The 27,010-nt window shown below is 37.9% G+C and overlaps 1 protein-coding gene across 2 annotated transcripts in view; it reads left to right on the top strand.

Annotated features, from left to right (window-relative positions):
- RRAGD (Ras related GTP binding D) overlaps positions 1 to 26,170 on the top strand; it is a 39,026-nt gene extending 12,856 nt beyond the window's left edge. For both annotated transcript variants that reach the window (XM_033100393.1, XM_033100394.1), the window contains 6 exons: positions 4,874 to 5,169; positions 11,106 to 11,305; positions 12,115 to 12,229; positions 13,027 to 13,169; positions 17,462 to 17,610; positions 23,274 to 26,170. In XM_033100393.1, coding sequence (XP_032956284.1) covers positions 4,874 to 5,169; positions 11,106 to 11,305; positions 12,115 to 12,229; positions 13,027 to 13,169; positions 17,462 to 17,610; positions 23,274 to 23,425 — 1,055 coding nt within the window. In that variant the 3' untranslated portion in view covers positions 23,426 to 26,170. The remainder of the gene's footprint in view (positions 1 to 4,873; positions 5,170 to 11,105; positions 11,306 to 12,114; positions 12,230 to 13,026; positions 13,170 to 17,461; positions 17,611 to 23,273) is intronic.
- The last annotated feature ends 840 nt before the right edge of the window (positions 26,171 to 27,010 follow it).

Genomic DNA, 27,010 nt, shown 5'->3' with positions numbered 1-27,010 from the left:
AATGGCTATCATCAATAAATCAACAAACAAGTGCTGGTGAGGATGTGGAGAAAAGGGAACCCTCGTGCACTGTTGGTGGGATTGCAGATTAGTGCAACCACTATGGAAAACAGTATGGAGGTATCTCAAAAATCTGAAAATGGAACTACCTTATGACCCAGCAATTGCACTCCTAGGTATCTATCCGGATAAATCCAAAACTCTAATTTGAAAAAACTTATGCACCCCTATGTTTATTGCAGCACTATACACAATAGCCAAGACATGGAAACAACCGAAATGCCCATCGGTATACGACTGGATTAAGAAACTGTGGTACATTTATACAATGGAGTAGTACTCTGCCACAAAGAAGAAGGAAATCTTACCATTTGCAACAATATGGATGGACCTAGAGAACATTATGCTAAGTGAAATAAGTCAAACAGAGAAAGACAAATACCATATGATCTCACTTATATGTGGAATCTAAAGAAAAGAATAAGTGAATGAACTAATCAGAAACAGTTTTGGAGACATAGAGGAAAAACTGACAGTTGCTAGATGGCAGAGTGGGAATAAGGGGGAAGCTGAGGGGATTAGAAAGCACAATCGGTGACCACAAGATGGCCACGGGGATACGAAAGTCAATTTGGGGAATGTAATCAAAAATGTTGTAAAGATTTTTTAGGGTATCCGATGGACACTTGTCTTATTAGGGAGACCACCTCAGGGATGATGTAGATGCCTGATTCCTGCACTGTACACCTGAAGCTGAAGCTGAACAATAATGAATGTCAACTACAATTTTATTTATATATATATGTGTACATATATATACACATATATATATAGTTACAAGAAGTGAAGTACAGCATTAGGAATAGAGACAGTGGAAATGTAATGGCTGTATGCGATGTCAGAGGGGTAGTAGATGGGAGAGGGGGGTTATCACTGTGTGAGGGATATAAATGGTAAATGTCTAATTATTACATTGTTTTGTATACCTGAAACTAATAAAAAAATGTAAAAAAATAATAAAAAGATATGAACTATTCCCAACACTAGAAAAAAACAATTATGTAATGCAATAGAGGTGTTAACTTATGCTACTACAGCAATCACATTGCAAATAAATGTATCAAATCAATATATATACACCCTAAACTTAACAATAGGGTATGTCAAGTATAACTCAATTTTCAAAAAGCCACGAAAAGACATGGAGGAAACTTAAATGCATATTACTAAGTGAAAGAGGCCAGTATGAAAAGGCTACATACTACATGATTCCAACTAAATTACATCCTGAAAAAGGCAAAACTATGGAAACAGAAAAAAGAATAATGGTTGCCACAGGTTGGGGAGCTGGGAGAAGGTAAGAATAGGCGGAGCACAGAGGATTTTTAGGGCAGTGAAAATACTCTGGATGATACTATGATAGATGCATGTCATTATACACTTTGTTCAAAGCCACAGAATGTACACCACCAGGAGTGAGCCATAACGTATGGACTTTGGGTGATTCTGATATGTCACTGTAGGTTTATCAATTTTAACAAATACACCACTGTGGTGGGGGATGCTGATATGGGGAGGTTTGCAGGTCTGGGGGCAGGAGGCATATGGGAAATCTCTGTGGCTTCCCCTCAATTTTGCTGTGTACCTAAAGCTGCTCTAAGAAAAAAAAATCTTAAAAATATTAGCTACACAAGTCAATGCACAAGTCTATAGCCAGTGAAACTCTTTCAACAATGAAAGCAAAATAAAGCTTAAAAAAAATAGTGTCTGTGTACGTAGGCACCTGCTTACTTTATTCAATTATTGTTTTACCCAAAATATATGTGTTTATCTATACCTATTGCAAATTCAAACATCAAAATATTATATATGGTAAATGAAATCAACTAAGGTATTATTAAGTATTAATGTTTTTGGAAAAACTTGTTACTTACAAGAGGGAAATAAAGGATTACTTTCAGTCTCTGTTGGATTAGGCTTACACTCGGATCAGGGACGGACAAAGATGGAAGAGGTGTAGCTCAGAAGGAAACAAAAAAGAAATTTAGAAAAACAATGTAGTATATGTATATCTCCGTATTTGTCTATATTCTGCCTTTTTCCTTAAAATGCTGGTTTCCTTTCTTGACCTTTCTCCAAGTTTCATACTGAGGCTTTTATTTTTGTTTATTTATTTTGATGAGTCGTGAAGCCCTTTTTTTAAAAAAATTGACATGTATTTCACGTATTATAATATTTTCTCTTTTAAAGTGTACAAATCAGTGGTTTTAATATATTCACAAAGGTGTGCGATCATCATTGCTATTTAATTCAGAACATTGTCATCACTCCAAAGAAGCCACATACTCATTAACAGTCACTTCCCATTTTCCCTTCCCTCTACACCACTGACAACTGCAAAGTATCTTTTGTCTCTGGATCTGCCTATTCTGGATGTTTCATGTGAATAGAATCAAACAATATGTGACCTTTTATGTCTGGCTTCTTTCACTTTCAATGTTCAGTCATGTTGTGGCATAAATCAGTACTCATTCCTTTTTTATGGCTGAATAATATTCCACTATATGGATATACCACATTTTGTTAATCATCTGTTGATGGCTTTTGGGTTGTTTCCAGTTTGGGGCTGTTATAAATACTGCTGCTGTGAACATTCCTGTACAACTTTTTGCTTGCATATTCATTTTCATTTCTTTGAATATATTCCTACGCGTGGAATTGCTGGGTCATATGGTGACTCAATGTTTAATCTTTGAAGGAATTGTCAAACTTTTTTTATTCAAAGCACACCGTTTTACACTCTCACCAGCAGTGTATGAGGGTTCCAATTTACCCTCATCCTTACCACTTGTTATTGCCTGTCTTTTTTATTACAGCCATTCTAGTGGGTGTGAAATGGCATCTCATTGTGGTTTTGATTAGTACTACTCTGATGGCTATTTGATGTGGAGCGTCTTGTCATCTGCTTATTGGTCATTTGTGTATCGTCTTTGAGAAATGTCTATTTAGATTCTTTGCTCAGGTTTTATTTGGTTGTCCTTTTATTGTTGAATTGTAATTCTTTTTATATTCTGGATACTAGCCTCTTATCACATATATGATTTGCAAATGTTTTCTCCTGTTCTGTGGGTTGCCTTCACTTTCTTGACAGCGTCCTTTGAAGCACCAAAAATTTTCATTTTGATGAGGTCCAGTTTGTTTTTTCTGTGGTTACTTGTGCTTTTGGTGTCACAGCTAAGAAACCATTGCTTAATCCAAAGTCAGCAAGATTTACACCTATGTTTCCTTTTAAGAGTTTTATAATATTACCTCTTAAAATTTAGACGTTTCATCCATTTTGAGTTAATTTTTGTATGTGGTGTAGGATAAGTGTCCAACTTTATTCTTTTGTTTTTGGATATTTAGTTTGTCCCAGCCCCGTGTGCTGAATGGGTCTTATTTTTAATAATCATCGTAGGTACTTGATCTCATTTAATTATCACAACAGCCCTATGAGATTTTTATTGTTATTATCAACTCCATTTTAGGGATTTTGAATCTGAGTCTCAGAAGCTAAGTGTCTTATCCAAGGTCTCACAGCTCAAACCCCAGGTCTTGTTGACTTCAGGCCGCGACATTTAACTACGAGGTGACACTTCCTTTGCTTCTGTGAAATGTAAACACTCTTGGTCAAGTAGGAATACTGCTCAAAAATTAAGTGGTTGTCTAGGACTAAACAACAATTTGGAACTAATACTATATGTTTCATGAACAAAGAAAAGAGAGAACCCTACAGAGTGTTGACCTTTTCTACCAATTCCTTTTATCCAGTAATGCCTAAAACTCCTAGGACCCTTAGCCAAGGATTTTAGGGTTGAATTTTCGTTACCAGGGACAACAAAAGTAACGCTGACCTTTAGAACTTTCTGTGATAATGACTATGCTGTATCTCTGCACTGTCTAATACATTGGCCACTGGCCAGATGTGGCTATTGAATACCTGTGTTTTGACTCGTGCACCTGAGGAACTGAACTATGTTTACTGTGGTAAAACATACATAACATAAAATTTACAGTTTTAACCATTTTTAAGTATAGAGTTCAGTGATATTAAGTGCATTCACAATGTTGTACAAGCATCACCACCATCCATCGCCAGAACTTGCTCACCTTCCCCACCTGAAACTCTGTGACCATTAAACACTAGCTTGTCATCACCCACTTCCCCCCGCTCCTATCCTTGGAAACTACCAGTTTTCTTTCTGTGTCTATGAATTTGTCTCCTCTAGGAACTTTGTGTGAGGAGGAATGGGATTTCTAATTTTAGTGAATTTTAATTTAAATAGCCCCATATGGCTAGTGGCTACCTTACTGGACAGCGCAGGCCTAGAGCCAGGGTGGGCCTGGAAGAAGTGTGCCTCTCACGCAGCTCACAGCGCTTTCTAGCACAACCTGAGTCCTCTGCGGCGTGAGAGAGCACTGGCCCGGAGAACGTAACTGAGAGGCGTCACTTGAATGAACAAACATTTCTTTAACGCATAGAGACTTGGACGATCTAGGCAAAGAAGGACATTGCTCTGAAATGCTAACACTGTATTCTTTCCCCAGGAAATCTCTACCCTTCACTCTCTAGAGTCCCTACTTGTGATGTGCAATTGTGCAGGGTTTCTGGCCTCCTGGGATAATGTGAGAGGTAGTGAAACAGCAGTTTTCAGTGTTTTGCACTTACTGAAAGCTGGCCCCTCGGTGAGTGGGGTGAGGTGGTTAGCACGCCCCATATTTGGAAAAGTCACATTGTCTGAATCATAAATCACATCTGAGGTGGAAGTGAAACTCCTCAAATTAACCACTGTGAAAGCGTCTCACCCTCATTCTTGTTCTGTGGTTTCTCCAGTTCTGGACTTCAGTGATCCCTTCAGCACCGAGGTGAAGCCAAGAATCCTGCTTATGGGCCTGAGGAGAAGCGGCAAGTCATCTATTCAGAAAGTTGTCTTTCACAAAATGTCTCCCAACGAAACACTCTTCTTGGAGAGCACGAACAAGATCTGCCGGGAAGATGTTTCCAACAGCTCCTTTGTTAATTTTCAGATTTGGGACTTCCCAGGACAGATTGACTTTTTTGACCCTACATTTGACTATGAGATGATCTTCCGGGGAACAGGAGCACTGATATTTGTCATCGACTCCCAGGTAAAGCTCAGTCTGGGGTACGATGGGACTGCCCTTGGGTACAATGGTACGTAGGCAGCCCGTCCCCTGGGTTCAAACAATTTCCTTGATGATATGGTTTCAGTTTGGTCTTTAGAATCAGAAATAGGCCTTTCTACCAAACAAGCGTTTCTCAGTTGGGGTTCTAAGGGTTTGCAAAGAGGAAAGACACCCTCTGTGCAGCCCTGACAGAGCTGTGTAGCTCTGTATGTCTCAGCAAACCACAGACCTCAGCAAACCTCACAGATGGAGGGGACCACCACACAGGCCAAAGACAGCAAATGTATGTCCCCACTCTGATACTCTTGGCAGACATCTATAAAAGATCACAGGTTCTCTGCAATAAAAATATGTATATAAATTTACATTTAAAAATGTTTGCTGTTTCCTCTGAAGATAAAGTTCTAAGTGTGAAAGTTTTTCTTCTGAATTAAATTATTGTAATTACTAGTACATAATTGATAAAGACAGTATGACTATTGTGTATAGTATAGGTAACTGTTAAATATAAAAAGTAAAATTTGAGATAAATATATCTCTTAAGAAGATGGCAATTTTCCCATTTAATTCATGTATCCAGGCTTGAAAAAGACATGATTTGGCATCAATTCTGTTGTTGTTTTTTGTTTGTATAGATGTAAACAAACAAGAGAAACCTTATTCACATAAATAAGTTGGTAGGTGTAGGGTGAGTTTTGGTGTAGGCGTTCATTCAATTTTTTAAACCCCTTCCAAATTACACCCCCTAAATTGCCCAGTTTCCTGTCATGAAAAATTATTTTTAGTAGTTTATCAACAGACATGTTAATTGGGTCCTTCTTTAACTTTGCTGAAAGCAAAGAATTAGAAGCCTCTTGACTAGTGAAGAGCCTTATTATCCAGACATTAGTTATTCACTTTATCAGTTATTCAAAGCAGCCTTCTGCTTTGTCTCTTTGGCACCCGGGGATTTTATGCCCTGGGCCTTTCTCCTGTTAGGTGGGAGCAGGACTGGTGGTTAAAGGCCAGGAGGGAAAGGGAAGCAGCAGGTGCATTTCAGGCAGGTCGTATAAGAAAGAGCACAGGCAACAGGATTGGGACATTGATGCCCTTCAAAGTCTCCATGTCCAGGTATCTTAGAAAGTGTCCTTGACGTGTGTGTGGCCCAGCATGAATACCTCCCAAAGGCTCTCTTTTGCAGCTGTAGGGGAATAAAAGGCAATAAGTCCTACAGGAATGTGCTAAACCAACGCTAAATTCAGGTTGAGACGTTTTCCTGAAACTGTGGACCTACAAGCAGACAGGTGGGCCGAGCACTCCCAGACCTTCCAGGAGCACCCGTGCAGTTAGAGGGGAAGGGATGTGAAGACTTCATAATAATGGTTTTGAGCCTATGCTTGGGAATCTGTTCTCTGCAAAGACTGCTAATGCCCCGAGGGCATCATAAAGTCATTCACAGAATTAAGTATCTGTTTAATAATGAAATCTTCAACTAAACCTGTTAGTTACAAGCGACGGCAATGTATACTTCTAGTGCAGCTGTGGAAGTGTGGCCATATGGTTCGAAAGGGTTCTTTCTCTTTTGGTGGGGTGTGCAGTGGGGAGACTTTAAATTCCAGTGCCTGATCTGGAAACATCAGTGTCTCTCCTCCCCTGGACCCCCCTCCCCCCAGAAATGCGTGCTTATAGACACCTGCCTCGTGTCCAGGGCCAGCTGTCAGTCACTGCTTTCCTGGCTGCCCCGCTGTGCTGACCTGCTTTCTGGCCCATCTGTGGCCTTGGCAGGATCCCCTGTCTTCCTGTCTCAGGTCTGCCAGCACCATAAATTAAGGACCTTGTTCCCGGAGAGGAGCGGCCAGGTGTCTACATGGGAGGTGAGGCTCCCGGGATGTCATGCTCATCTGTCTCTTCTAAGCTCCATTTTCTCCCGAAGTCACATGGCCACTGTTCTTCTGTAGTTGTTGAACTCAGGGTTACCGTGAAGAAATAGGTTCCAACCAGATGACTGATCATTTCAAGACAGTGGCTTAAGATGTACTTACTTCAATACCATGTTATGCTTGCATAGCAATTTACATTTATGGAATTCAGATTTCCAAAGCAAATCTATCTCAAGTGTTTGTATGATGGCTATAAGGTGGCTGAAATACGAGTAAGTACACTTACCTATTTTAAAATTGCAACTATAATTTGGTTTTAATTCTACCTGAACATGAAAGTGGACCTTCAATTTGGGTAGGTAAATGTGTTTTTTTGTTTTGTTTCTTGTTTTTCCTTTTCTTTTTCCTTTTTTTTTTTTTTAGCTGTGGGGCAGAGGAAGGTATAAGAATGCTTGCAAAATTCTTCTTTTTAAATTACATTTTTAGAAAAGGATAGGAAAACCATTGTAAGAGAGCTGTCATTTACTAAAAATGGCTAAAATCATTAAAGAAGCAGTTTTAGAGTCTGTCTAATATACTTTCCTGGCAGCAGACTATAAAAATCTTATTTGTGGGACTCTGTACATGATGTGATACAAGCGCTAAGAAGAGCACACGGTAGGGATGTATCTTGGCAGCACTTGCACCGATTGCCTGTATTTCTAAGCGTGCTCTGCTGGTCTGACACCTCATGTTTTTACTTCTTGCTTGTGAATTCCTCACAATCACAGAAGTGCCCAGTGACTGTATCATTGAGGAGAACATTTTACAAAATGCTGTAAAAGAATGAAAGCATCAAGAGTGATTCCCGCGACCTAAATATGTAACATGGCTAGCCCCCCACAGAACCCACAGAATGTACTATGTCTCCAAGACCACCCTCAGCCCCCTGAAGCCATTCCACATGTGCCTTGGGACACACACGTCTGGGATTCCTAGATCTAATTTTGGATTGAAACTACGCAGTATATTTTTCCTTTACTCTTATTTGTTGTAGATGATAATAACAAATACGGCAGGAGAAACCATCCACAATCCTTCCGCTCTAATAATCCAAGTATTTTCTTCTTTTTCGTGTCATTTTTAGTCCTTGTAGCTATATACTGCTTCATCAGTTAGTCGGTAATCAGACTATTTTACATGCTTGACAGGGAGGTTAGTGTCACAGTTTCTAATAACTTGAGATTGTGATGTTCTCTTGACATTGGCTAGTTTTGCTCACAGACATGTCCCCTTAACTCCCCTGTTCAGTTAAAAACATGTGCAATAACTTTTTTGAGGTGCAATATACATACAATAAAATGCCCTCGTTTTTCGTTTTTTTTTTTTTTTTTTTTTTTTAAAGTACTTTTTTTAGGACTTTATTGGGGAACAGTGTGTACTTCCAGGACTTTTTTTTTTTCCAAGTCAAGTTGTTGTCCTTTCAATCTTAGTTGTGGAGGGTGCTGTTCAGCTTCAAGTTGTTGTCCTTTCAGTCTTAGTTGTGGAGGGCGCAGCTCAGCTCCAGGTCCAGTTGCTGTTGCCAGTTGCAGGGGGCGCAGCCCACCGTCCCTTGCAGGACTCGAGGAATTGAACTGGCAACCTTGTGGTTGAGAGCCCACTGGCCCATGTGGTAATTGAACCAGCAGCCTTCGGAGTTAGGAGCACGGAGCTCTAACCGCCTGAGCCACCAGGCTGGCCCTAAAATGCTCTTGTTTTAAGTGCATAGCTCAATGTGTTTGATGAATGTATACAGCTTGTAACTACCTCAAATTCAAGGTGTAGACTATTTCTACCACCCCAAAAGGTTCCTTTGTGTCTTTTCTCAGGCAGTACCTCAAACTTCAGCCTTTCTGTCACTGTTTGCTTTTTCAAGAATTTCAAATATGTGAAACCATATAGTAATAACTTTAATTTTTATTTGACCTATTTTAATGTATAACAAAAGTGCTGCAAATCATTAGTCTAGAATTTTTCCAAACTACTCAATCTCCTAGACCAGTGTTCAATATTTGTCTTTCATTTTAAATAACTCTTTAGAGTGTGAGGATGAGAAAGATTCCATTTGCTATTTTTTTCTTCATCATTTCTTATTATCTTTAATATTTTTATTTATCTAGAGACTAGGAATACATGTTTATTAATTTCGTTTGGGGAATAGAAGAATGCCAAGAAACGTCTCCTTTTTTATTGGCTTTCTGTGTTTGTCCAGGTTTGGGGTCAAAATAGGAGTGAAAAATCCTCAAATTCTGTCCTACAGATCCCTTTCCCTTTTTTTGCTATAAAAAGTAGACCTGTTCATACACTTCAAATTGGCAATAATTAAGAGATCTGACAACACTAAGTGTTGGTGAGGGTCTGGAGCATTGGGTGGTCTTACACATTATCTAGTCAAGTTCAAGGTGTTCATTCCTGTAACCCAACAAATCAGCCTTCAGGGTGAGGCCTAAAAAACTCAGAAATGGACACAACGAAGAGTGTATGAGACTGTCCACATTATCATTGTCTGAACTAGCACGTAACTGGAAACATTCTGAATGTCCATCAACAGGCAAATATATGATAAATTACAGACCATCCATACAGTAAAATTTTATAGAGTTAAAAGGAGCTATGGGGCAGCCGGATGGCTCAGTTGGTTAGAGCGTGAGCTCTGAACAACAGGGTTGCCGGTTCGATTCCTACATGGGCCAGTGAGCTGCGCCCTCCACAACTAGATTGAAGGATAACGACTTGGAGCTGATGGGCTCTGGAGAAACACACTGTTCCCCAGTAAAAGAATTAAAAAAAAAAAAGAGCTATGCATTAGAGTTATATGCTTCAATGTAGGTTAATCTCTGACATAATGTTGAGTGAAAAAGGCAAACTGTAATATATATGTATAACTTGATATTTCTGTAAATTTTAAAACAACATGAGTGAATTCTGTATGTTGTTTAGGAATACCTATGTATGTAGTAAAGTATACAGAGATGAGTGAGAATAAAACTAAACTTGGGACAGTGTACCTGTGGAGGGTCGGGGTAGAGTGACGGGGTGGTCTGGGGGGATGGGGAGAAATGCACAGGGCTTCAGTGTCTAATGTTTGATTTCTTAAACAGAGAGATGCATACGCACGTATTCATTATATTATTATATAGGTATCACCTGTGGGAAGGGGAAAAAAATACTATTGCGTTATTTGGGGCACTGATTGTTGACCAGGGGTCAGCAAACTTTTTCTGTAAAGGGCCAGATTGTAAATATTTCAGGCTTTGCAGGCTATACTGTCTCTGAGGAGTTTCTACAGAGGAGAACCACTCAACTCTGCCATTGTAGCATGAAAGCAGCCACACACAGTATGTAAACAAATGAGTGTGGCTGTGTCCCAATAAAACTTTACTTACAAACAACAGCCAAGGGCCCCATTTGGCTGCCCTAGACCAGTAGTTCTTAAAATTTTTCCTCCTGGCTCCTTCCCCATCCTCCCAGGGACCCATATCATGTTTTCATCTCTAATTGTTGGTCACCATTTGCCAGGAGACTCAAAAATTTGGGAGAAATTGTATCCCAAGGAAAGTCTTAGGTGACCTTTGTGAATTTGCCATTCACAAAATTGCAACTCTGATCTTCATGACTGTCACCAAGCTAGTCACAACTGTCCATAGCTGTGTTTTTCTGGCCTTTCTTCTTCATCTCTTTGTTAATAAAACTTAAGTTTTCAACCTTGAATTCTATGAAACCAGCTTTTATTGGGCTTTTGTGAAATAGTTTTGGAGGTTGTACCCAGACAGTGTCCAGATTAAGAATGTATGTGGGAAGGAAAAAAATGGTTAACTATGAGGCAAAGTGCTGGAAAAGTTATCTAGCTTGGGGGGAATCACTTCACAACATATACAAGAATCAAAATATCACACTGTACACCTTAAACATACGCAATGTTTATTTGTCAAGCATACCTCAATAAAACTGGGAGGGAGGGAAGAATATACGTGGAAGGCAGCTTAGAAGGTGTAGGAGGCAAAGTGTCCTCCCCTAATAGGACTGTGCCTTTGTTCCCAGGATGATTACATGGAGGCCCTGGCCAGGCTGCACCTCACAGTGACCAGGGCCTACAAAGTGAACACCGACATCAACTTCGAGGTGTTTATTCATAAAGTGGATGGTCTGTCAGATGACCACAAAATTGAAACTCAAAGAGATATTCACCAGAGGGCAAATGATGACCTTGCTGATGCTGGATTAGAAAAAATTCATCTCAGGTGAGAACAGAAACACCGTAGGGTTCACAGTCATGAACGGAAAAAAGCAGCTGTGGGGTCCAGAAGTAGTTTGGCATGGGAAGTAATGTACCTGTTTACCCCATTTTGTACTGTAGACTTTGGGATAGTATTTGAGGAAAAAAAAAAAAAGCTTTGCATGTGCTAATTCTAATCTTGGGAAAAAGCAGTGGGGTTAAAAAAAAATGTTTTTTAACAAATGGTCAAAGCTAAGATTCTTCCCCCATTTGAAAAACACATAACATAAAACCCGTGAACATAATCCAGGAAGTTAACTGACCCTGAAGTTTACAGTTCTTGATAAATACGGTAGTATCTCTAACTCTGAAGGTAATTCAAGTAGAAATACAGAGGAAGACCACTTCTCTTATCATTTTTTTGTGAGGTGCTACATATATCCTTCATTTTGCAAATTGGAAAGTGAAAAAATTAGACACGTCAATATGAATAGTATAACCATTACCAACCTAAGGCATGTATGCAGATAACCTGGTGTGCATTCTCTTGAAGAATGTAAGGTAGCTGGTGTGGACACATACAGTGCATTTTTAAGCTTCCCATTCCACCCAGTCAGCAGATGAGAATGGGCACAGTTCTTGCTCTGGGGGAGTTGGGGAGGAATGTTAAGACGTTCATTTTTTACGAAGATCGTGTTGAATTCTCAACGGGGCTGGAATGTGTGTGTAAGAAGTGTCGCTATAGAAGGTGGGGTGCTGGTGTTATGACAGAGCCTAAGCAATTTATTTCTCAGTCGAGGAGAAAACGTGATGAAATATTGTTTCCTCTTTCAGCTTTTATCTGACAAGCATATATGATCATTCAATATTTGAAGCTTTTAGCAAAGTGGTTCAGAAACTAATTCCACAACTCCCCACCCTGGAAAATTTGCTAAACATCTTTATCTCAGTAAGTAAATAATATCATCCTGTTAGTGTCATTTGCAGAATTTAAGATTAACATTACAAGAGTGAAAACTACCTTCTTTCTTCTTACACTTACAGCATTTTAAGGTCACCGAAGCATTACTTTTGGAGATTGCTCCTACAGGTTGTTTCAGGTCCTTTAAAACTTAACTTCAAACATTGATTCCTGTACTTCACTGGTACAATTGGAGTGTTTATTCAAGTTGTAGGCCGTCATTCAATGTGAATAGAGTCCTACCAGAGGTAGGGAGCGTAAAAGTTGGTCTTGGCGATAAGATATATAGGTTCACACCGAATGATGTGCTGGTTGAATGAAGCCTACAAGCTGCCAGCTCTAGTTAGATTTCGCAGAGTAGAACTGAGGCAGACCTGTTGGTTGTACTCACATTAATTCTCGTTGCACAATTTGAGTTTTCTTGTTTAGATTTTTTTAAATTTATTTTTTAATTTTAAATCAGTAAAATTAGTGTTTTTACTTGGTCCTTTTTCCTAACTGTAGGTAGACCTCTAAGTCAGGAAACACCACTGAATTTGTTTACCTAAACTATTAATACATAATTTGTGATAATTAATTCCACTTTCATTTCTTACGCAAGTCCACTGTAAAGAAGTTTATAACAGTAAGGTTTAAATTGTAATAAAGTGGAACAACCTAAAATTTTAGTAACTTAATTTTTGCTTGTTCATATTTTACATTGAGGATGGCATATAAGTTTATGTAACCATGACCTGGTCTGAAATCAGCTGTTGCTTTAAGTCTTCATCGTCTTTTTGTTTCAGAATTCCGGAATTGAAAAGGCATTTCTATTTGATGTGGTCAGTAAAATTTATATTGCAACTGATAGTACCCCAGTGGACATGCAAACCTATGAACTCTGCTGTGATATGATTGATGTGGTTATTGACATCTCTTGTATTTATGGGTAAGTAAAACATTTTTAAGGCTATAATCAAGCCATGCTTCTTTCATTACTTTGGAGACATTTTTCATATACTTATTTGATTTTAGTACTTTTGTTTAAATGAGATCTATAAATAAATATACCATTTAGCATGTAACAAATAATTATTGAGTAAATGCCTGGCACTATGTTAATAATCTCATTGCCTACATTATATCATTTAATTCTCCACTATTCCATTAGGCAGGAATTATCATCCCCATTTTAAAGATGGGAAAATTGAGGTTCACACTGGTTAAATTTCTAACCTCTGCTTACACTGTCAATAAGGGACAGAACTAGAATTTGAACTCAAGCCTAACTAATTCCTAGTTCCCTACTGAAAAAAATCTGTTATCATATCGTGCACTTGGGAGAGACAAATAAATAGTGTCTTTGAACTCTAAATAAATATCTCATATTAACAACAGTTTTGTTATCTTCTTTATTACAGGAGATAACTACTGGTTTGTTTTTTTTTGTTTTTAAATATATTTTTAATTGTCTTCTATTGTGGGCAGCAGAGAATTATAAAACTAAGCAAACATTAACTCTTTATTATGGTCTTATGTTCTTAGAAAGCAGAATTTTCTGAACATTTAGAATAATATAAAATGAACAAGGAGTGGGGAAAATCGATTATGTTACCAGACATAGAAACAATTCCACATAATTGTAAATTTGCTGAATGGGTGTCGTACAGAGTGAATGGGTGTGAACTAGTTTGTCTAATTAAGACATCAAGTTGTTGCTGCCTATTTATACTGGATCTCACATCCTCATCCAATCATTGATGAGTTTAAGCGTTTTTCATGTTGCTCTTTATTTCCTGGCTGTGACCTTCTTTAGACAGCCTCCTTTGTCAGCTTCTGTAAGAGTCTTAGTCTCACCATTTCTCTCTTCCACTGGCTGAAAATTCTTTGCTCACTCAGTTCATATTCTCTTGGTTAACTCTGTTATACACACATGCACACACAGTTCCTTCCTTTATGCAAAAGGGAAAGTGATATTTCTCAGGACTGTAGTGAGGATAAAATATCATTAGGCTTCACTTGGTAGACCCTGGATAAATGTAACTGCTACTATTATTATTTGAGTTATTATTATTATTATATTATTATTATTATTAAACACCGTCATCTGGCTTTAGAAACAGACCTTATTTCCCAAGATTATTGCCCTACAGTAATCTATTGTTTTTAAACTGTAAGTGCATGACCTTGAAATAGTCAAGGAAACTGAATGTACCCTGATTGCAGTCTACATTGTTGTGTATTCAAATACGATGAACAACACAGTCTGGCACATATTTAATGATATGCATCATCATTATTGTGCCATATGGTAATTAGACATAAGTGGTACATTGTTCATATAAATGATGGTAATCAGAGTTACTTTTACCCAGCTAAAACAAAATGGGGAGGGAGAGGGAAGAGGAGGGAGCTGGGCCCTGCCGTCAACTTGTTTTTCTGTGGTAGAGTGTTCCTGAGAACCCACCAGGTTTAGTGAGAACCAGTCTGAGTCTCAGGTGGGGCGGGGACTCGGGGTTATGGGGTTTCCTCAGACTGTGGAGAGGCAGGGAGCCAGCCCAGTTAACCAATAGGGTGAGGGGGCCAGGAATGCGCGCAGCAGCCCAGGAAGCAGGCTTACTGCCAGCTCCCAGCTGCTCCCTGGAGACCAGCAGGGTTTAGAAGCAGGTGACCTGGTGCCTCAGTTGGTTTGCTCAGGAATCTCAGCTGAGCTTCTGCTAAGGTAGGTCATTTCTACACACACACACACACACACACACTTTAAAATACTTTCCATCTTCAGGTGTTTTCATTGCTTTGTAGATAGAAACTTGAGTAGTAGAACATAGTTGTTGCAGTTGTAAAACTTCACCAATTTCTGCTTGTAATTTTTTTTGGTCTTTTTGTTTTTCCAATTTGTTTAATGTTTACTTTTTCCTGATTATGAATGTAATCCGTGCTCATTGCAGAAAATATATGTGAAATTATAAAGAATAAAATTGAAATACCCCTTAATCTCATCATCTAGAATTAGTCTCTAACATTTTCATATGTTTTATTCTTATTTCTGTGTGTCATTATTAGGATACTGTGATCACTTTGTATTTATAACTTCATGTACTGTTTTTTAAATTTAACATTATCACTTAAGAATATTCCTGTAATAAACAATGTTTCATGTCTATATAACACAGCATTATATTTACTGAAGAAAACAGCAGTTTTCTTCACTGGGCAAAATTTTTTAAATGTTTCAGTTTATTGTTCTCAGAACATTACTTATAAACAAGAGAAATTCAGTCTAGAAAAATAGTAGCTAAAAATAATACAAAGGAAATTTAAATTCTGTTAAAACATCTTTAACATCTGAGATCTAACACTGAAAGATTTTTCTTTGCTGATTTGGTAAGTTATAGTGAGTTGAGTCACTTTTTTTAAAAAACTGACTTCCACAATTTACTTTTAAGTAGCCATGGGTGTGCCAGTTTTGTTTTGTTTTTTAAGGAGGGTGCAGCTCACAGTGGCCCACGTGGGGATCAAACCAGCAACTTTGGTGTTATTAGCACCACACTCTAACCAACTGAGCTAACCAGCCACCCCTGTGCCAGTTTAAAATACTCTCAAAACTAAAAACTTACATTTCCTTTAAAATACAATTCAGGCATTTTCATTTAATCTGGTTTGTCATCCTACTCCCTTGTGATATTTATGAGATTAAAAGCATTAACTCTGAAATTAGATTAGTCTGAGGTCTGGCTACACCCCTATCGTCCATGAGCTTTGACCAAGTTATCTTACTTTCCCCAGTCTCAGTTCCTCAATACCTAGCTTAGAGGATCCTTGTGCCAGAAAACGGCTAATGCATGGTAAGAACGAAGAATGATGCCCTCCACAAAGTACATGTTTAATACATGCTGGCTCTTACTATCCAAAAGTGATAAGGTTTGGCACCGGCTGAATTACTATGCTATATTAATAAGGCTTAGCTCAGTTCCAGTTAAGTCAGGTTTTCTGGCCAATTATTCATATATTTGTGAAGTAAAAATAAATGGGAAAATGTATACACAGTTACAAATAAGGGGAAAAGGTACACGGAAGTGCTCCTTTGCCCACGAAGAAAGGATACATAACTCTTCCATCCCCTCAGTGTCTTCAGGGGATCCAGTTTCAATCATTAAGGTAATAATAATGATAATAATAGCAGCTAATAATAATAATAATAATAGCAGTTAACATGAATTTAAAATGTTCTGAGCATTGTGCTCAGTGCTATCTATGTATTATTTCATTACATTAAGAAACTTTGAAGTAATTGTTGTTAGTATACAGATGAGGACATTGAGGCTCAAAGAAGTTACTCAATTTGCCCAAGTTCACATAGTAAGAGAGCTGAGATTCAAACCAAATTCATCTGTGGGCCACGCCATTTTTTAAATAGACCAATATATTTATTTAACTTTTTATTTTGAAAAGATTTCCAGCCTACAGAAAATGTGCATTGATAGTACAGTGAAGTCCTGTATACCCTTCACTGGGATTCACCAGTTTTTATCAGTTTGCCATATTTGCTATTATAGCTCTCCCTTCTCCTACTCCATATTGTTTGCTTTTGCTGAACCAGTTGGGAGTAAGTTGCAGACATCATGATTCTTTGATCCTAGTTATTTGAGCATTTATCTCTTAGGAACAAGCACATTGTGTTCCAGGACCAAACTAAGCATATTTAGCATGGCTACATTACTCTTACCTAATATATAGTCCATATTCAAATTTTACCAGTGATCCCGTTTCTGTCTTTTATATCGTCCCCCCCTTCCCGCCCTTGATCCAGGATCTAGTTCAGCATTTACTGTCATTAGGTTTTTTAATTTGGAACAGTTCTCCAGTCCTTCTTGGTCTTGCATCAGACCATGCTTTTGACAGCCTGGTTATTCTCTCATGAGAAAATAAGAAGCTCTTGTGGGCCATGGAGGAGAGAACAGCTACCCTCCATCCCTCACCTGTGTTCCTCAGGTGCCTGGAGGGTTACCTACCTGCTGCAACAGCCACTCATTGTGTCAGTAGGAAAGTGACTGTCATATTCTGTGTACATACTTGTGATTGTGTGTCTGAGATCTTTGGCTAAAAGATAAGTGCAGTAAGTGCAAAGTACTTGTCATTATGATCACCATTCTCTGTGTTAAAGCTGGTCTCTGTTGCTGGGTTACAATTTGTAGTTCTTTCTCAATGGTCAAATATGTTTTGATTTCTGTCTCCATTTAGTCTCAAAGAAGATGGAGCAGGAACCCCCTATGACAAGGAATCAACAGCCATTATAAAGCTGAATAATACCACAGTTCTTTATTTAAAAGAGGTGACAAAGTTCCTGGCTCTTGTTTGCTTTGTCAGAGAGGAAAGCTTTGAAAGAAAAGGTAATTTTGTGTGTGTGTGTGTGTGTGTGTGTGTGTGTGTGTGATTTAAATGAAGCATCTCAATTCAGAATAATACTGCCTTTACTGCTTGTTGAATGTGGTTAGCAGCTTGCAGACTTTAGTCACAGGGCTCCCTTGGCTTCTGCCCACATCAGTCAGGCTTTGGGGATCCGTGAATCAGCCTGCCCTCTACTGAACACTGCCATGAGGTGAAAGTGGAAGTGAAGTGACCCTCTGACCAGGGGTCTTAGCTTTTCTGGGAGTGGAGCAAGGTGGGGCATTGTTGCCAGGCTGGAAAGTCTCTTACCCGAGGGAGGGCCCCCAGCCGACAGTGCGAGTCAAGGCCTATCTCTTGGTCCACACCTCTGCAAGGTTTTAGCAACCGTGTGACCACTTGTGCTCCCCATGTAAAGGAGAGGACTCGTACTAACATTAAAGCTAGACAGTAGTTAACTTCTGTCAGCCTTTGTGTATTCTTTAGTCCTCAAAACACAGGGGTGGCAGCATTTCGAAAAGAGAAGACATGAATATACCTAATAACGTCACCAAATATCTTTTTAGGACCAAATTTAGTTTTATTTTAAAACCAAAGCAATTAACTTCATAAAGATACCCACTTTCCCCCTGCTACCTAAACTGGAATACCAGCTTACTGATATCACCAAGGATTTTTGCTAGTAACTAGTATATGATTTGCCAGTTCATTGGGTAAAAAAATGTTCCAACAAAGCGGCAATAGTCACATTTACTGAAACAGCTTTTTCCCTTGTAAAGCAATACATGTTCACTATAAAAATACTTTGAAAATTTAGGAAAATATAAAGAACAAAATAAAACCAATTTCACCATTTAGAATTAAACCCCATGTTAAATTTCTGGAATTTTCTTTCTTCCTGTTTTGCTCCCTTTCTTTCTCCTTCCCATCTTCCCTTCCTCCCTTCATCTCTTCCTTCTTCCAACAAAAGTGAGGCTATATTGTCTATATAGTTTTATATCCTGTTGTTTTCCCTTATTTATATCATGAAATCTTTCCTAATTCATTGAGCATGAAAACATAATTTAGATTTTTGTTTCTTTTTATTACAAAATTAATAGATTCATTTAGAAAATTTAGAATAAAAAATAAGCAAAAAATATTTATTGATAAGCTTCTCACTCTTAATATTTTCTGTATAAATTTCCAGCCTTTTTCATATCTAATCTATATCTATAAATGGGATTGTATGATAAATAAATACTATTTAGTAACCTTCACTTAAATTATTACAGACATCTTTCCAAGTTCATTAAATCATTTTTACCACGTCAGTTTAATGAATGTGTTTCTTCTGTTAGAAATTTATATTGTTTCTAGATTTTGATGTTATAAATAATCTGTGATGATGTTCTTTGCGCTAAATATTTGTGTACATCTTTGGTTATTCCTTCAGGAAAAACTTCAACAAATGGAATTACTTAGATCAAAGGGTAGCCATGGTTTGGTGGCTTCTAATGCATATTACCAAAATGTCCTATATAGTACAGAAAGATTTTATGGGTTTATACTACCAAGAGAATATGAGTATGTCCATTTTGCTGTATTCTTTTCAATATTGGGTATTAACATTAAAAACTGATCATTGAAAACTGGCATATCATTTAAATTGACATTTCCTTGCTTCTTAGTGCAGTTACTGACTATTACCGACTAAATTGCCTTTTGTGTCCTTGGCCCTCAAAATTTAATAATTAAATGGTGTTAATCTTTTACTTCTTATTTTCATTTTGCTGAAAGTAAGAACAGATTATATACTAGATTCGTGGAATTTTGAAAATAGACAAGGCCATTGTTTCACTTTCTCATTTACAGGTGACTTTACCCAGACCCAGGAAATATAAGTGACTTTCTCCCAAGGTGATCACCACAGTGTATGGCAGTCAGAACTAAAGATTCTTGGGTTTCTCTCTGTGTAGAATCAGTTGTGTGTATTATGTTTGTGTTTTTTTTTAATTTATTGGGGTGACAATTGTTAGTAAAATTACATAGATTTCAGGTGTACAATTCTGTATCACATCATCTATAAATCACATTGTGTGTTCACCACCCAGAGTCAGTTCTCCTTCCATCACCATATATTTGATCCCCCTTACCCTCATCTCCCACCCCCCACCCCCCTTACCCTCTGGTAACTTCTAAACTCATTGTCTGTGTCTATGAGTTTTTGTTTCTCATTTGTTTGTCTTGTTCTCTTGTTGTTTTTGGTTTATATACCACATATCATTGAAATCATATGGTTCTCTGCTTTTTCTGTCGACTTATTTCGCTTAGCATCATTCTCTCAAGATCCATCCATGTTGTCACAAATGTTCCTATATCATCTTTTCTTACCGCCGAATAGTATTCCATTGTGTATATATACCACAACTTCTTTATCCATTCATCTATCGAAGGACATTTTGGTTGTTTCCATGTCTTGGCCACCGTAAACAAAGCTGCAGTGAACATTGGAGCACACGTGTCTTTATGCATAAATGTTTTCAGATTTTTTGGGTAGATACCCAGGAGAGGGATTGCTGGGTGATATGGTAATTCTATTCGTAATTTTTTGAGGAACCTCCACACTGCCTTCCATAGCGGCTGCACCAGTCTGCATTCCCACCAAAAGTGTATGAGGGTTCCTTTTTCTCCACAGTCTCTCCAACACTTGTTACTGTTTGTCTTGTTGATGATAGCCATTCTAACTGGGGTGAGGTGATATCTCATTGTGGTTTTTATTTGCATTTCTCTGATGATTAGTGATGTTGAGCATTTTTTCATGTCTATTTGCCATTTGTATGTCCTCTTTGGAGAAATGTCTCTTCAGGTCCTCTGCCCATTTTTCAATTGGGTTGTTTGTTGTTTTGTTGTTGAGTTTCATGAGTTCCTTGTATATTTTGAATATTAGCCCCTTGTCGGAGGCACTGTTTGCAAAAATCTTCTCCCATTCAGTTGGTTGCCTCTTTATTTTGTTGATGGTTTCTTTTGCTGTGCAGAAGCTTTTAAGTTTCATATAGTGCCATTTCTGTTCCAGGATCCCAGATTGATTTAGTTATTTCTCCTAGTCTCTTCCAATCTGTGACAGATCTTTGCCTTTCATGACTTTGATACTTTTGTAGAGTATCGATCAATTACTTTGTAGAATGTCCTCAAATTAGGTTTGTCTGATATTTTCACACAGTTGGAATGAGATTTGGCACTTTGGCAAGAATATCACACAGAAATGAGGTTGTGTCCTTCTCAGGGCATCATATCAAGTCGTTAATGATGTTGGTATGTCTTAATTACTGGTGACACTGACCTTGACTTAGTTAAGGTAATGTTTGCCAGCTTTTCCACTGGAAAGTCCCTATTTTTCCCTTTGTAGTTAATATATGCTTTCAAACTATATAAGTCCTGTTTCTCCTCACACGTTTGCCCACTAATTTTAACCTTCATCTATGATTGTAGAAGTAAATTTAAGCAGGAATTTATCATGTAGATCTTTGGTAAGTTATTGCTAATCCATCTCTGAGGATAGGCAAATTTTGTAGAATTTATTTAACTAGAAACCTAGGTATTAGTTTTAATGTCATACCTAAGAAATGTAAAAAAGTAGGCAGACTAGGTTAAACCCCATCGTGTTAAACTTGGGTGCTTTTTAGGGTGACCAACCATCTCCATTTGCCTGGGACAAAGGGTGTTTGTGGGACAGGAGACCTTCAGTGCTTTAACTGGGAATGTCCCAGGCAAACCGGATGACTTGATCATCTAGCTTTCAGGAGCTTGTCTTTAGAAAGAACTTAGTGCTGAAAAATGCATGGAGTCGTTTGACTTTTGTTGCTTTAATCTCAAGTGTTGAGTCCTGTTGGTGCTGATAACCAACACTTAGTGGTTAGCTTTTTCTCCTGTTGGTCTCTGAGTTTCCATTAATGATCTCAGAGTCTGCTTTGGTGAAAGGAGGGGATTGAAAGCAGATGTGGGGTGCTCAGCCTTGGCTGCACGTTATAGGCACCTTGCAAAGGGAGGCAGTTAAAAAATACGGACATTTGGGTCCTTCTCCAAATAATTAGAATAGAATTCCTGGGAGAGGGGCCTGGGGTTTGTTAAATTTTTAAAAGTTCCCTGGATGTTTTTATTGTGTGGCTAGGGTGACAACCACTGAACCAGAGAAGGATGTAGGACCATCATATAACTGTGTATGGTGGTAAAGATAGTGCTTCTTTTGTTCATGTCTCTGTTCTTGTGTTTTCAACTGCCTTTAGTGAAAGGGTTGAAATAAATAGTAAGCTCTTTATATGAATTCTTATGTCCTTTAAAAACCTCAGTTGTGAATTTTTACCTTTTAGCTTTTAAAACTCAAAATGCAGCAAAAAAGTTTTTTTTTAAATTTGTACATTTAACAATGTGCAAAGATGAATAATCTAAAATTTGCCAAGAACTATCAATAGAATGTCTCTGAAATTTCCCAGGTTGAGTATTTGAGCCGGTCAAACTAAACTTTCTTCCTAAGGCAGTTGGTTGCACGTATTAGACACAGAGAATTGTAAGGTTGTTTCCCAATAAATAAAATAATTTCTTTGTTCCTTGTTTCTTATTACTTTTCTCCTTATTTCCTCATTGGTCTTTTCTTGAGGAAATGGTCTCCTACGTAGTTTTACTGCACTTCTGGTCGTTATTGCTGCAGAAGCAGCAGAGGGTGCCACTCAGAGTTTATTGCTCCTGGAAGCTGAGAGGGTGTTTCCTCCAGTTCACTTGCAGTTAATTGTATGACTACTTTGAAGAGTTTCACTCCTTGACTGGAATCTCAATTCTTTCTTTGGGTCTCTGGAAGCATCACCTCAGTGGATGTAAACACTGGCCGGGCTAGTTATTTTGATAAGTTTAAAGAGAGCAAATAGAACCAACTGCCTATCCTAATTGGTGTAAATATTATGTTGCTCTCAACACTTTTACAAATTAGTGGTGGTGATAAAAAACACACTCAAGACCTTGGATTATCTTTCATTCTATTTTTGTACTACTAATTGATTTCTGAAAACACAAGAAGATTCTCCCCTATTTCTCTATTTAAAATTTGCTTAATATTGAAGAACTGAGAGTGTCATTGGTTATTGAATTCGTGAGCTTGCATTGACCTGAGGTGACTGTTACTACTCTAAAATCAGACTTTGCTTCCCTCACGGCTTATGACAATGGTTTAAATATAATATATATCCAGTAAATATTGATTGATAGATTACTTGATTGATACTGTGGCTTTGAGCTCTCAGCCATACTCCAAGTCAGGATCTGCCTCGACTCAGATAATTTAATGATGATACCTTTTGGAGAGAAGTACTAGTAAATATTTCATTGAAGATGTATCTTAATTGTAAGAAATCTAATTCTGAAAGGTAAAAAAAAAATGTGCAGTTCAGTTCATTCTTTTACATCAGAGATACGTTTGAAAATGTGGTATATACTCTGGAAATTTTCCTTAGGAAAAAATATACACTGATGAATTTTCCTGCAATTACTGAAGGCCAGCTGCAGATCTAGGGAAATCTGTGGACTTTATCTTAGAGCCGTTCCTCTACCGCCCCCTACTGGCTAGTCCTCACCACGGCTGACATGAACAGGAGATTATTTCTGTGACATTTCTGAATATTTTTGTTTTCTTCTCCAGGGCTTATTGACTATAATTTTCATTGCTTCCGGAAGGCCATCCATGAAGTTTTTGAGGTGAGAATGAAAGTGGTGAAATCGCGAAAGGTTCAGAATCGGCTGCAGAAGAAAAAAGGAGCCACCCCCAATGGGACCCCTAGACTGCTACTGTAGGTGAGGTTTCAGGAACATCTATTAAAATCAGACCTTTCAATGAGGCTGCTGCACTATGTTGCACTAAAGGAAGAGGAAGAAGGATATTGGGACACATAACATAAATTTGTTGTAAAAAAAAATTTCCTGCAACCCTCTTGATCTTGTCGTTTTCAAATAAAGCAAGCACTTTGAAGCAAAAACTTGTATATTAACAATGAAGTGAAATCCACTGTAATTTCATTACACAAATGTAAACTTTTATGGTCTGTAGTTAGAAAAGTCCTGTGAGAACTGCCAGGAACTGTATATATTTTGCACTTTTTCATGTTTTTTTCTCATTGAACTAAACTTTGATAAAACAACTTTTCTAAGCTTTTTTCTGTACGTGGTGTCAAGGACATGCATATTGTAGTTCCTGTCTATATGGCAATGAGAAACTAATCAAAAAGCGATGCATTGGCAATGACTTTTTATAAATTTGGGAATCTTTGCTACCAATTGTTGAGAAAAATCATTTTTCAGTGGAGCTGGAACAGATTAGGGCAGCAAGCTCCAGGAGCAATAACAACTATACTTTGTTTATAACTGGTGTAAATGGGAGTTTTGTAGAATAATATTAGCACCAAACGTATCTAAACATTTCTATAGCTGTGGCAGTGCTTCCCTACTCAACAATTTTTACAAAGCTATTTACCTCAACACACATCTCTATAATCGTTTTATACAGAGAGGTTATTTCTTTTTGCTGCATTACTGTTCTTTAGAACCTTTGGGACCAGATTTCCAAAATGGTGCCGATCACTGGAGAGAAATAAGAATGTTGCAGAATTGCAAGATTCCTGGGGGCTCTTTTGTACCTGCCACCCAGGCTAACGTAACATCCGAAGTCACATGATTTCCCAAATGTAGGTGATTGGCAACTGCAGATGTAAAACTACATATACAGTCTGTATGTTAGGCCCCTATGAAGCGGGCCTATTATTGTGCCACATTTGAAATGTTAATTTAGGACCAGGTTTTGTTTTGTTTTGTTTGAATTGCTCCACGATCAGAGGGAATGTCTCAGATCTGTACCACAGAGCTGAATCCTGTTGGGCACATTTGTCACCTCTGAGTCTCCTCATCTGTGACAGTGTGCCTTGTGGAATCTGCTTGTTCCCACCTCATGACTGAACTAGAGCTCAGCTTGTCAGCAGCATGCCCTGCATAGCTGAAAAGTCATCCTGAAAACCCCTAAAGGTCAGTGGGAAGGATGGCGACAGGAAGCATTACGGTTAGTTGTATGTCTGTTTCTATGAAATTCTTTCACTTATGTTTACTTTAGAGTAACAGCAAGTTAAGAGACTCCTAAAGTTACTCCCATCCCAAATCAATCCAAGGAGATAATTCTAGGTCCATCCCAAGAATCAGTCCCTAAGGTATGCTTGTGGGTATTAGAAAATAAATTTTTTTTTAGCAAAACCTCATAGGGATATTAAAGCTGCTCCGAGCAAAATGTATCAGGTTCCTAATGCAGCTTGTCCTTGAAACTATTCCACTTCTGTATGTGGCTTCTTTCCATCTTCTCTCCTTCCTCTCCTCAAGTCCTAATCCTTTGAGGCTGGTAACTGCAGTTTAAGATGGTAGCTGATTGGGGTTTAAAGTTTGAGCCCTCCCAAGGGTCTGTGCATTTTGGAAAGAAGTTTCCAAAAATCATGAAGGAGCTCTAACTCCTTTCCTTATAATTTCTGCTCAGAAACCTGGGTGAGTAGGAACCCCGGGTTCCAAGGAAGTCTTTTCCCTGATTTCCAGACCTGTACCCTGTTGGACCTTTGCCACTAGGCATGGTACAGGAGGGTTATTCTTATAAATCTAATTCTCTAATATTTTTTACACACTGTTTCTTTTTGAATAAATAAATGAAGAATTGCTTTTCTAATTGACTTTATCCTCAAGATAGACATTTGCCTATCTGGTAAATCACACGTTACTTAGGTATATATGTATATTATTGTAATCAAGTGGAGCTTACTTTTTTGAGCTGGGTATATGATGGATTTTGTTAAAATGTGCCTTACGAGCCTATTACTTCAAGAGCAAACGATTCTTTGGGGGAAAGGCAAAATTAATGCTATGGATAGGACCCAAGTTCACGGTACTAAGTGCACTCTTTGATTAATCACACACTAGTGTAGATTACTGCCTCAAACCTGTAAGCATGGCAATGACCTCTTAGTTTAAGAGATGTAGGAGTTATTTCTAAGCATTCAGTTTTTAAAGTCCGTGCCATTAAAAGTACAAAATCTCTCAATTCCTTTTGCATTTTATTTTTGATAATGGGACTTAGCTTATTGCAACATGCATGGCTACATTTACGTCTCAAATCCTATGCTATACATACAAAGACCAAATACATGGCTATAGGGACTGCTCTGGAACATTTTTGTTCATTTTCAAAGGTTGAGAACTTGACCTACAGGTTTCTAGGACAATTAGAACGTCTATGTGGAGGTGAGACTCTGTGAATTATCTATCATCTTTGGTTATTTTCAGGGATGTAGATTAGTGTGTATGACCAGGGTAAAGTGTGTTTGAAGGAATATAAATAAAAAATGGGTTGACATTCACGGACAGTGTTATTTTGTGAACATATTTTGGGCCCTTAAATATAAAATGACTAAAAACACAGCAATATTGTTATATACGGGTTATATGCTAATTCTGAAACATACTCCAGAAAAATAGCTGAACTCTCTTGATTATTAAAGTGCAGTATGCATTCAACTTGTATGGATGGATGTAATTTATAATCACATAGAGTATTATGTTTTACTTTAATCAGTACATCATTTATAACCATTGTTAAACCATTGCTTTCATGAATGTTAACCTCCAATTTAAAAGCCTGTGTCATATGCTCATGATTTGGTAAGGCTCTCGTTTTATTTTAAGCATACTCATTACTAATCTTTCTGGGAGCAGAATGGTCTCTTTTGTGAAAAGGAACTGTGGTCTTTCATATTTGTGAGGTTGTTTTCCATACACACATATGATTGCTTTATTGGCCCTGTTGGGTCCCTTTAGTCAAATATGTTTGTCCTGATTAACCAGCTTTCATTTTGTGGAAATGAAGATAAATCACTCTGTTTAAATTGGATTTGCACTTTTATTTTTAATTTTTTAAAACTCATCCTTCCATATTTTTGATGGCGACATGCCTGTTTAGACTATAGAACTGTTGTTTCAGTAAACTTCAGATATTATTCCTGCTGCTTTGGCCCTAACCCTTAGCCGTCTGGAAAGTCTCTTCCGAACAGTCCACCTTAGCATTCCTTACATGCTTAGTAAGATTCCACTCTACGAATTTTATAGCTCTCCTAAGAGTTCTCTGAAAGGGCTAGCATTAGATGTTATATCTTATATATAAAATCCTGTTTCTGAAGGAAAACTTGACCTGGAATAATGATTTTCAAGATTTTTAATCAGTGGTGATGTTAAGTTTAGGAGAAAGAAAACACTGCCTTTAACAGAATTATTTAATAATAATAGATATTGAGAACACACAATACGCAACACACTGCTCTTAAGTGCTTTCACATAACTTATCCTCAAAAACCCAAGAAG

This window comes from Rhinolophus ferrumequinum, chromosome 3 (genome assembly GCF_004115265.2).
Source record: "Rhinolophus ferrumequinum isolate MPI-CBG mRhiFer1 chromosome 3, mRhiFer1_v1.p, whole genome shotgun sequence".
Lineage (NCBI taxonomy): Eukaryota > Metazoa > Chordata > Mammalia > Chiroptera > Rhinolophidae > Rhinolophus > Rhinolophus ferrumequinum.
The sequence above is the reverse complement of the archived record's forward strand: the minus strand, read 5'-3'. Positions and strand labels throughout refer to the sequence as shown.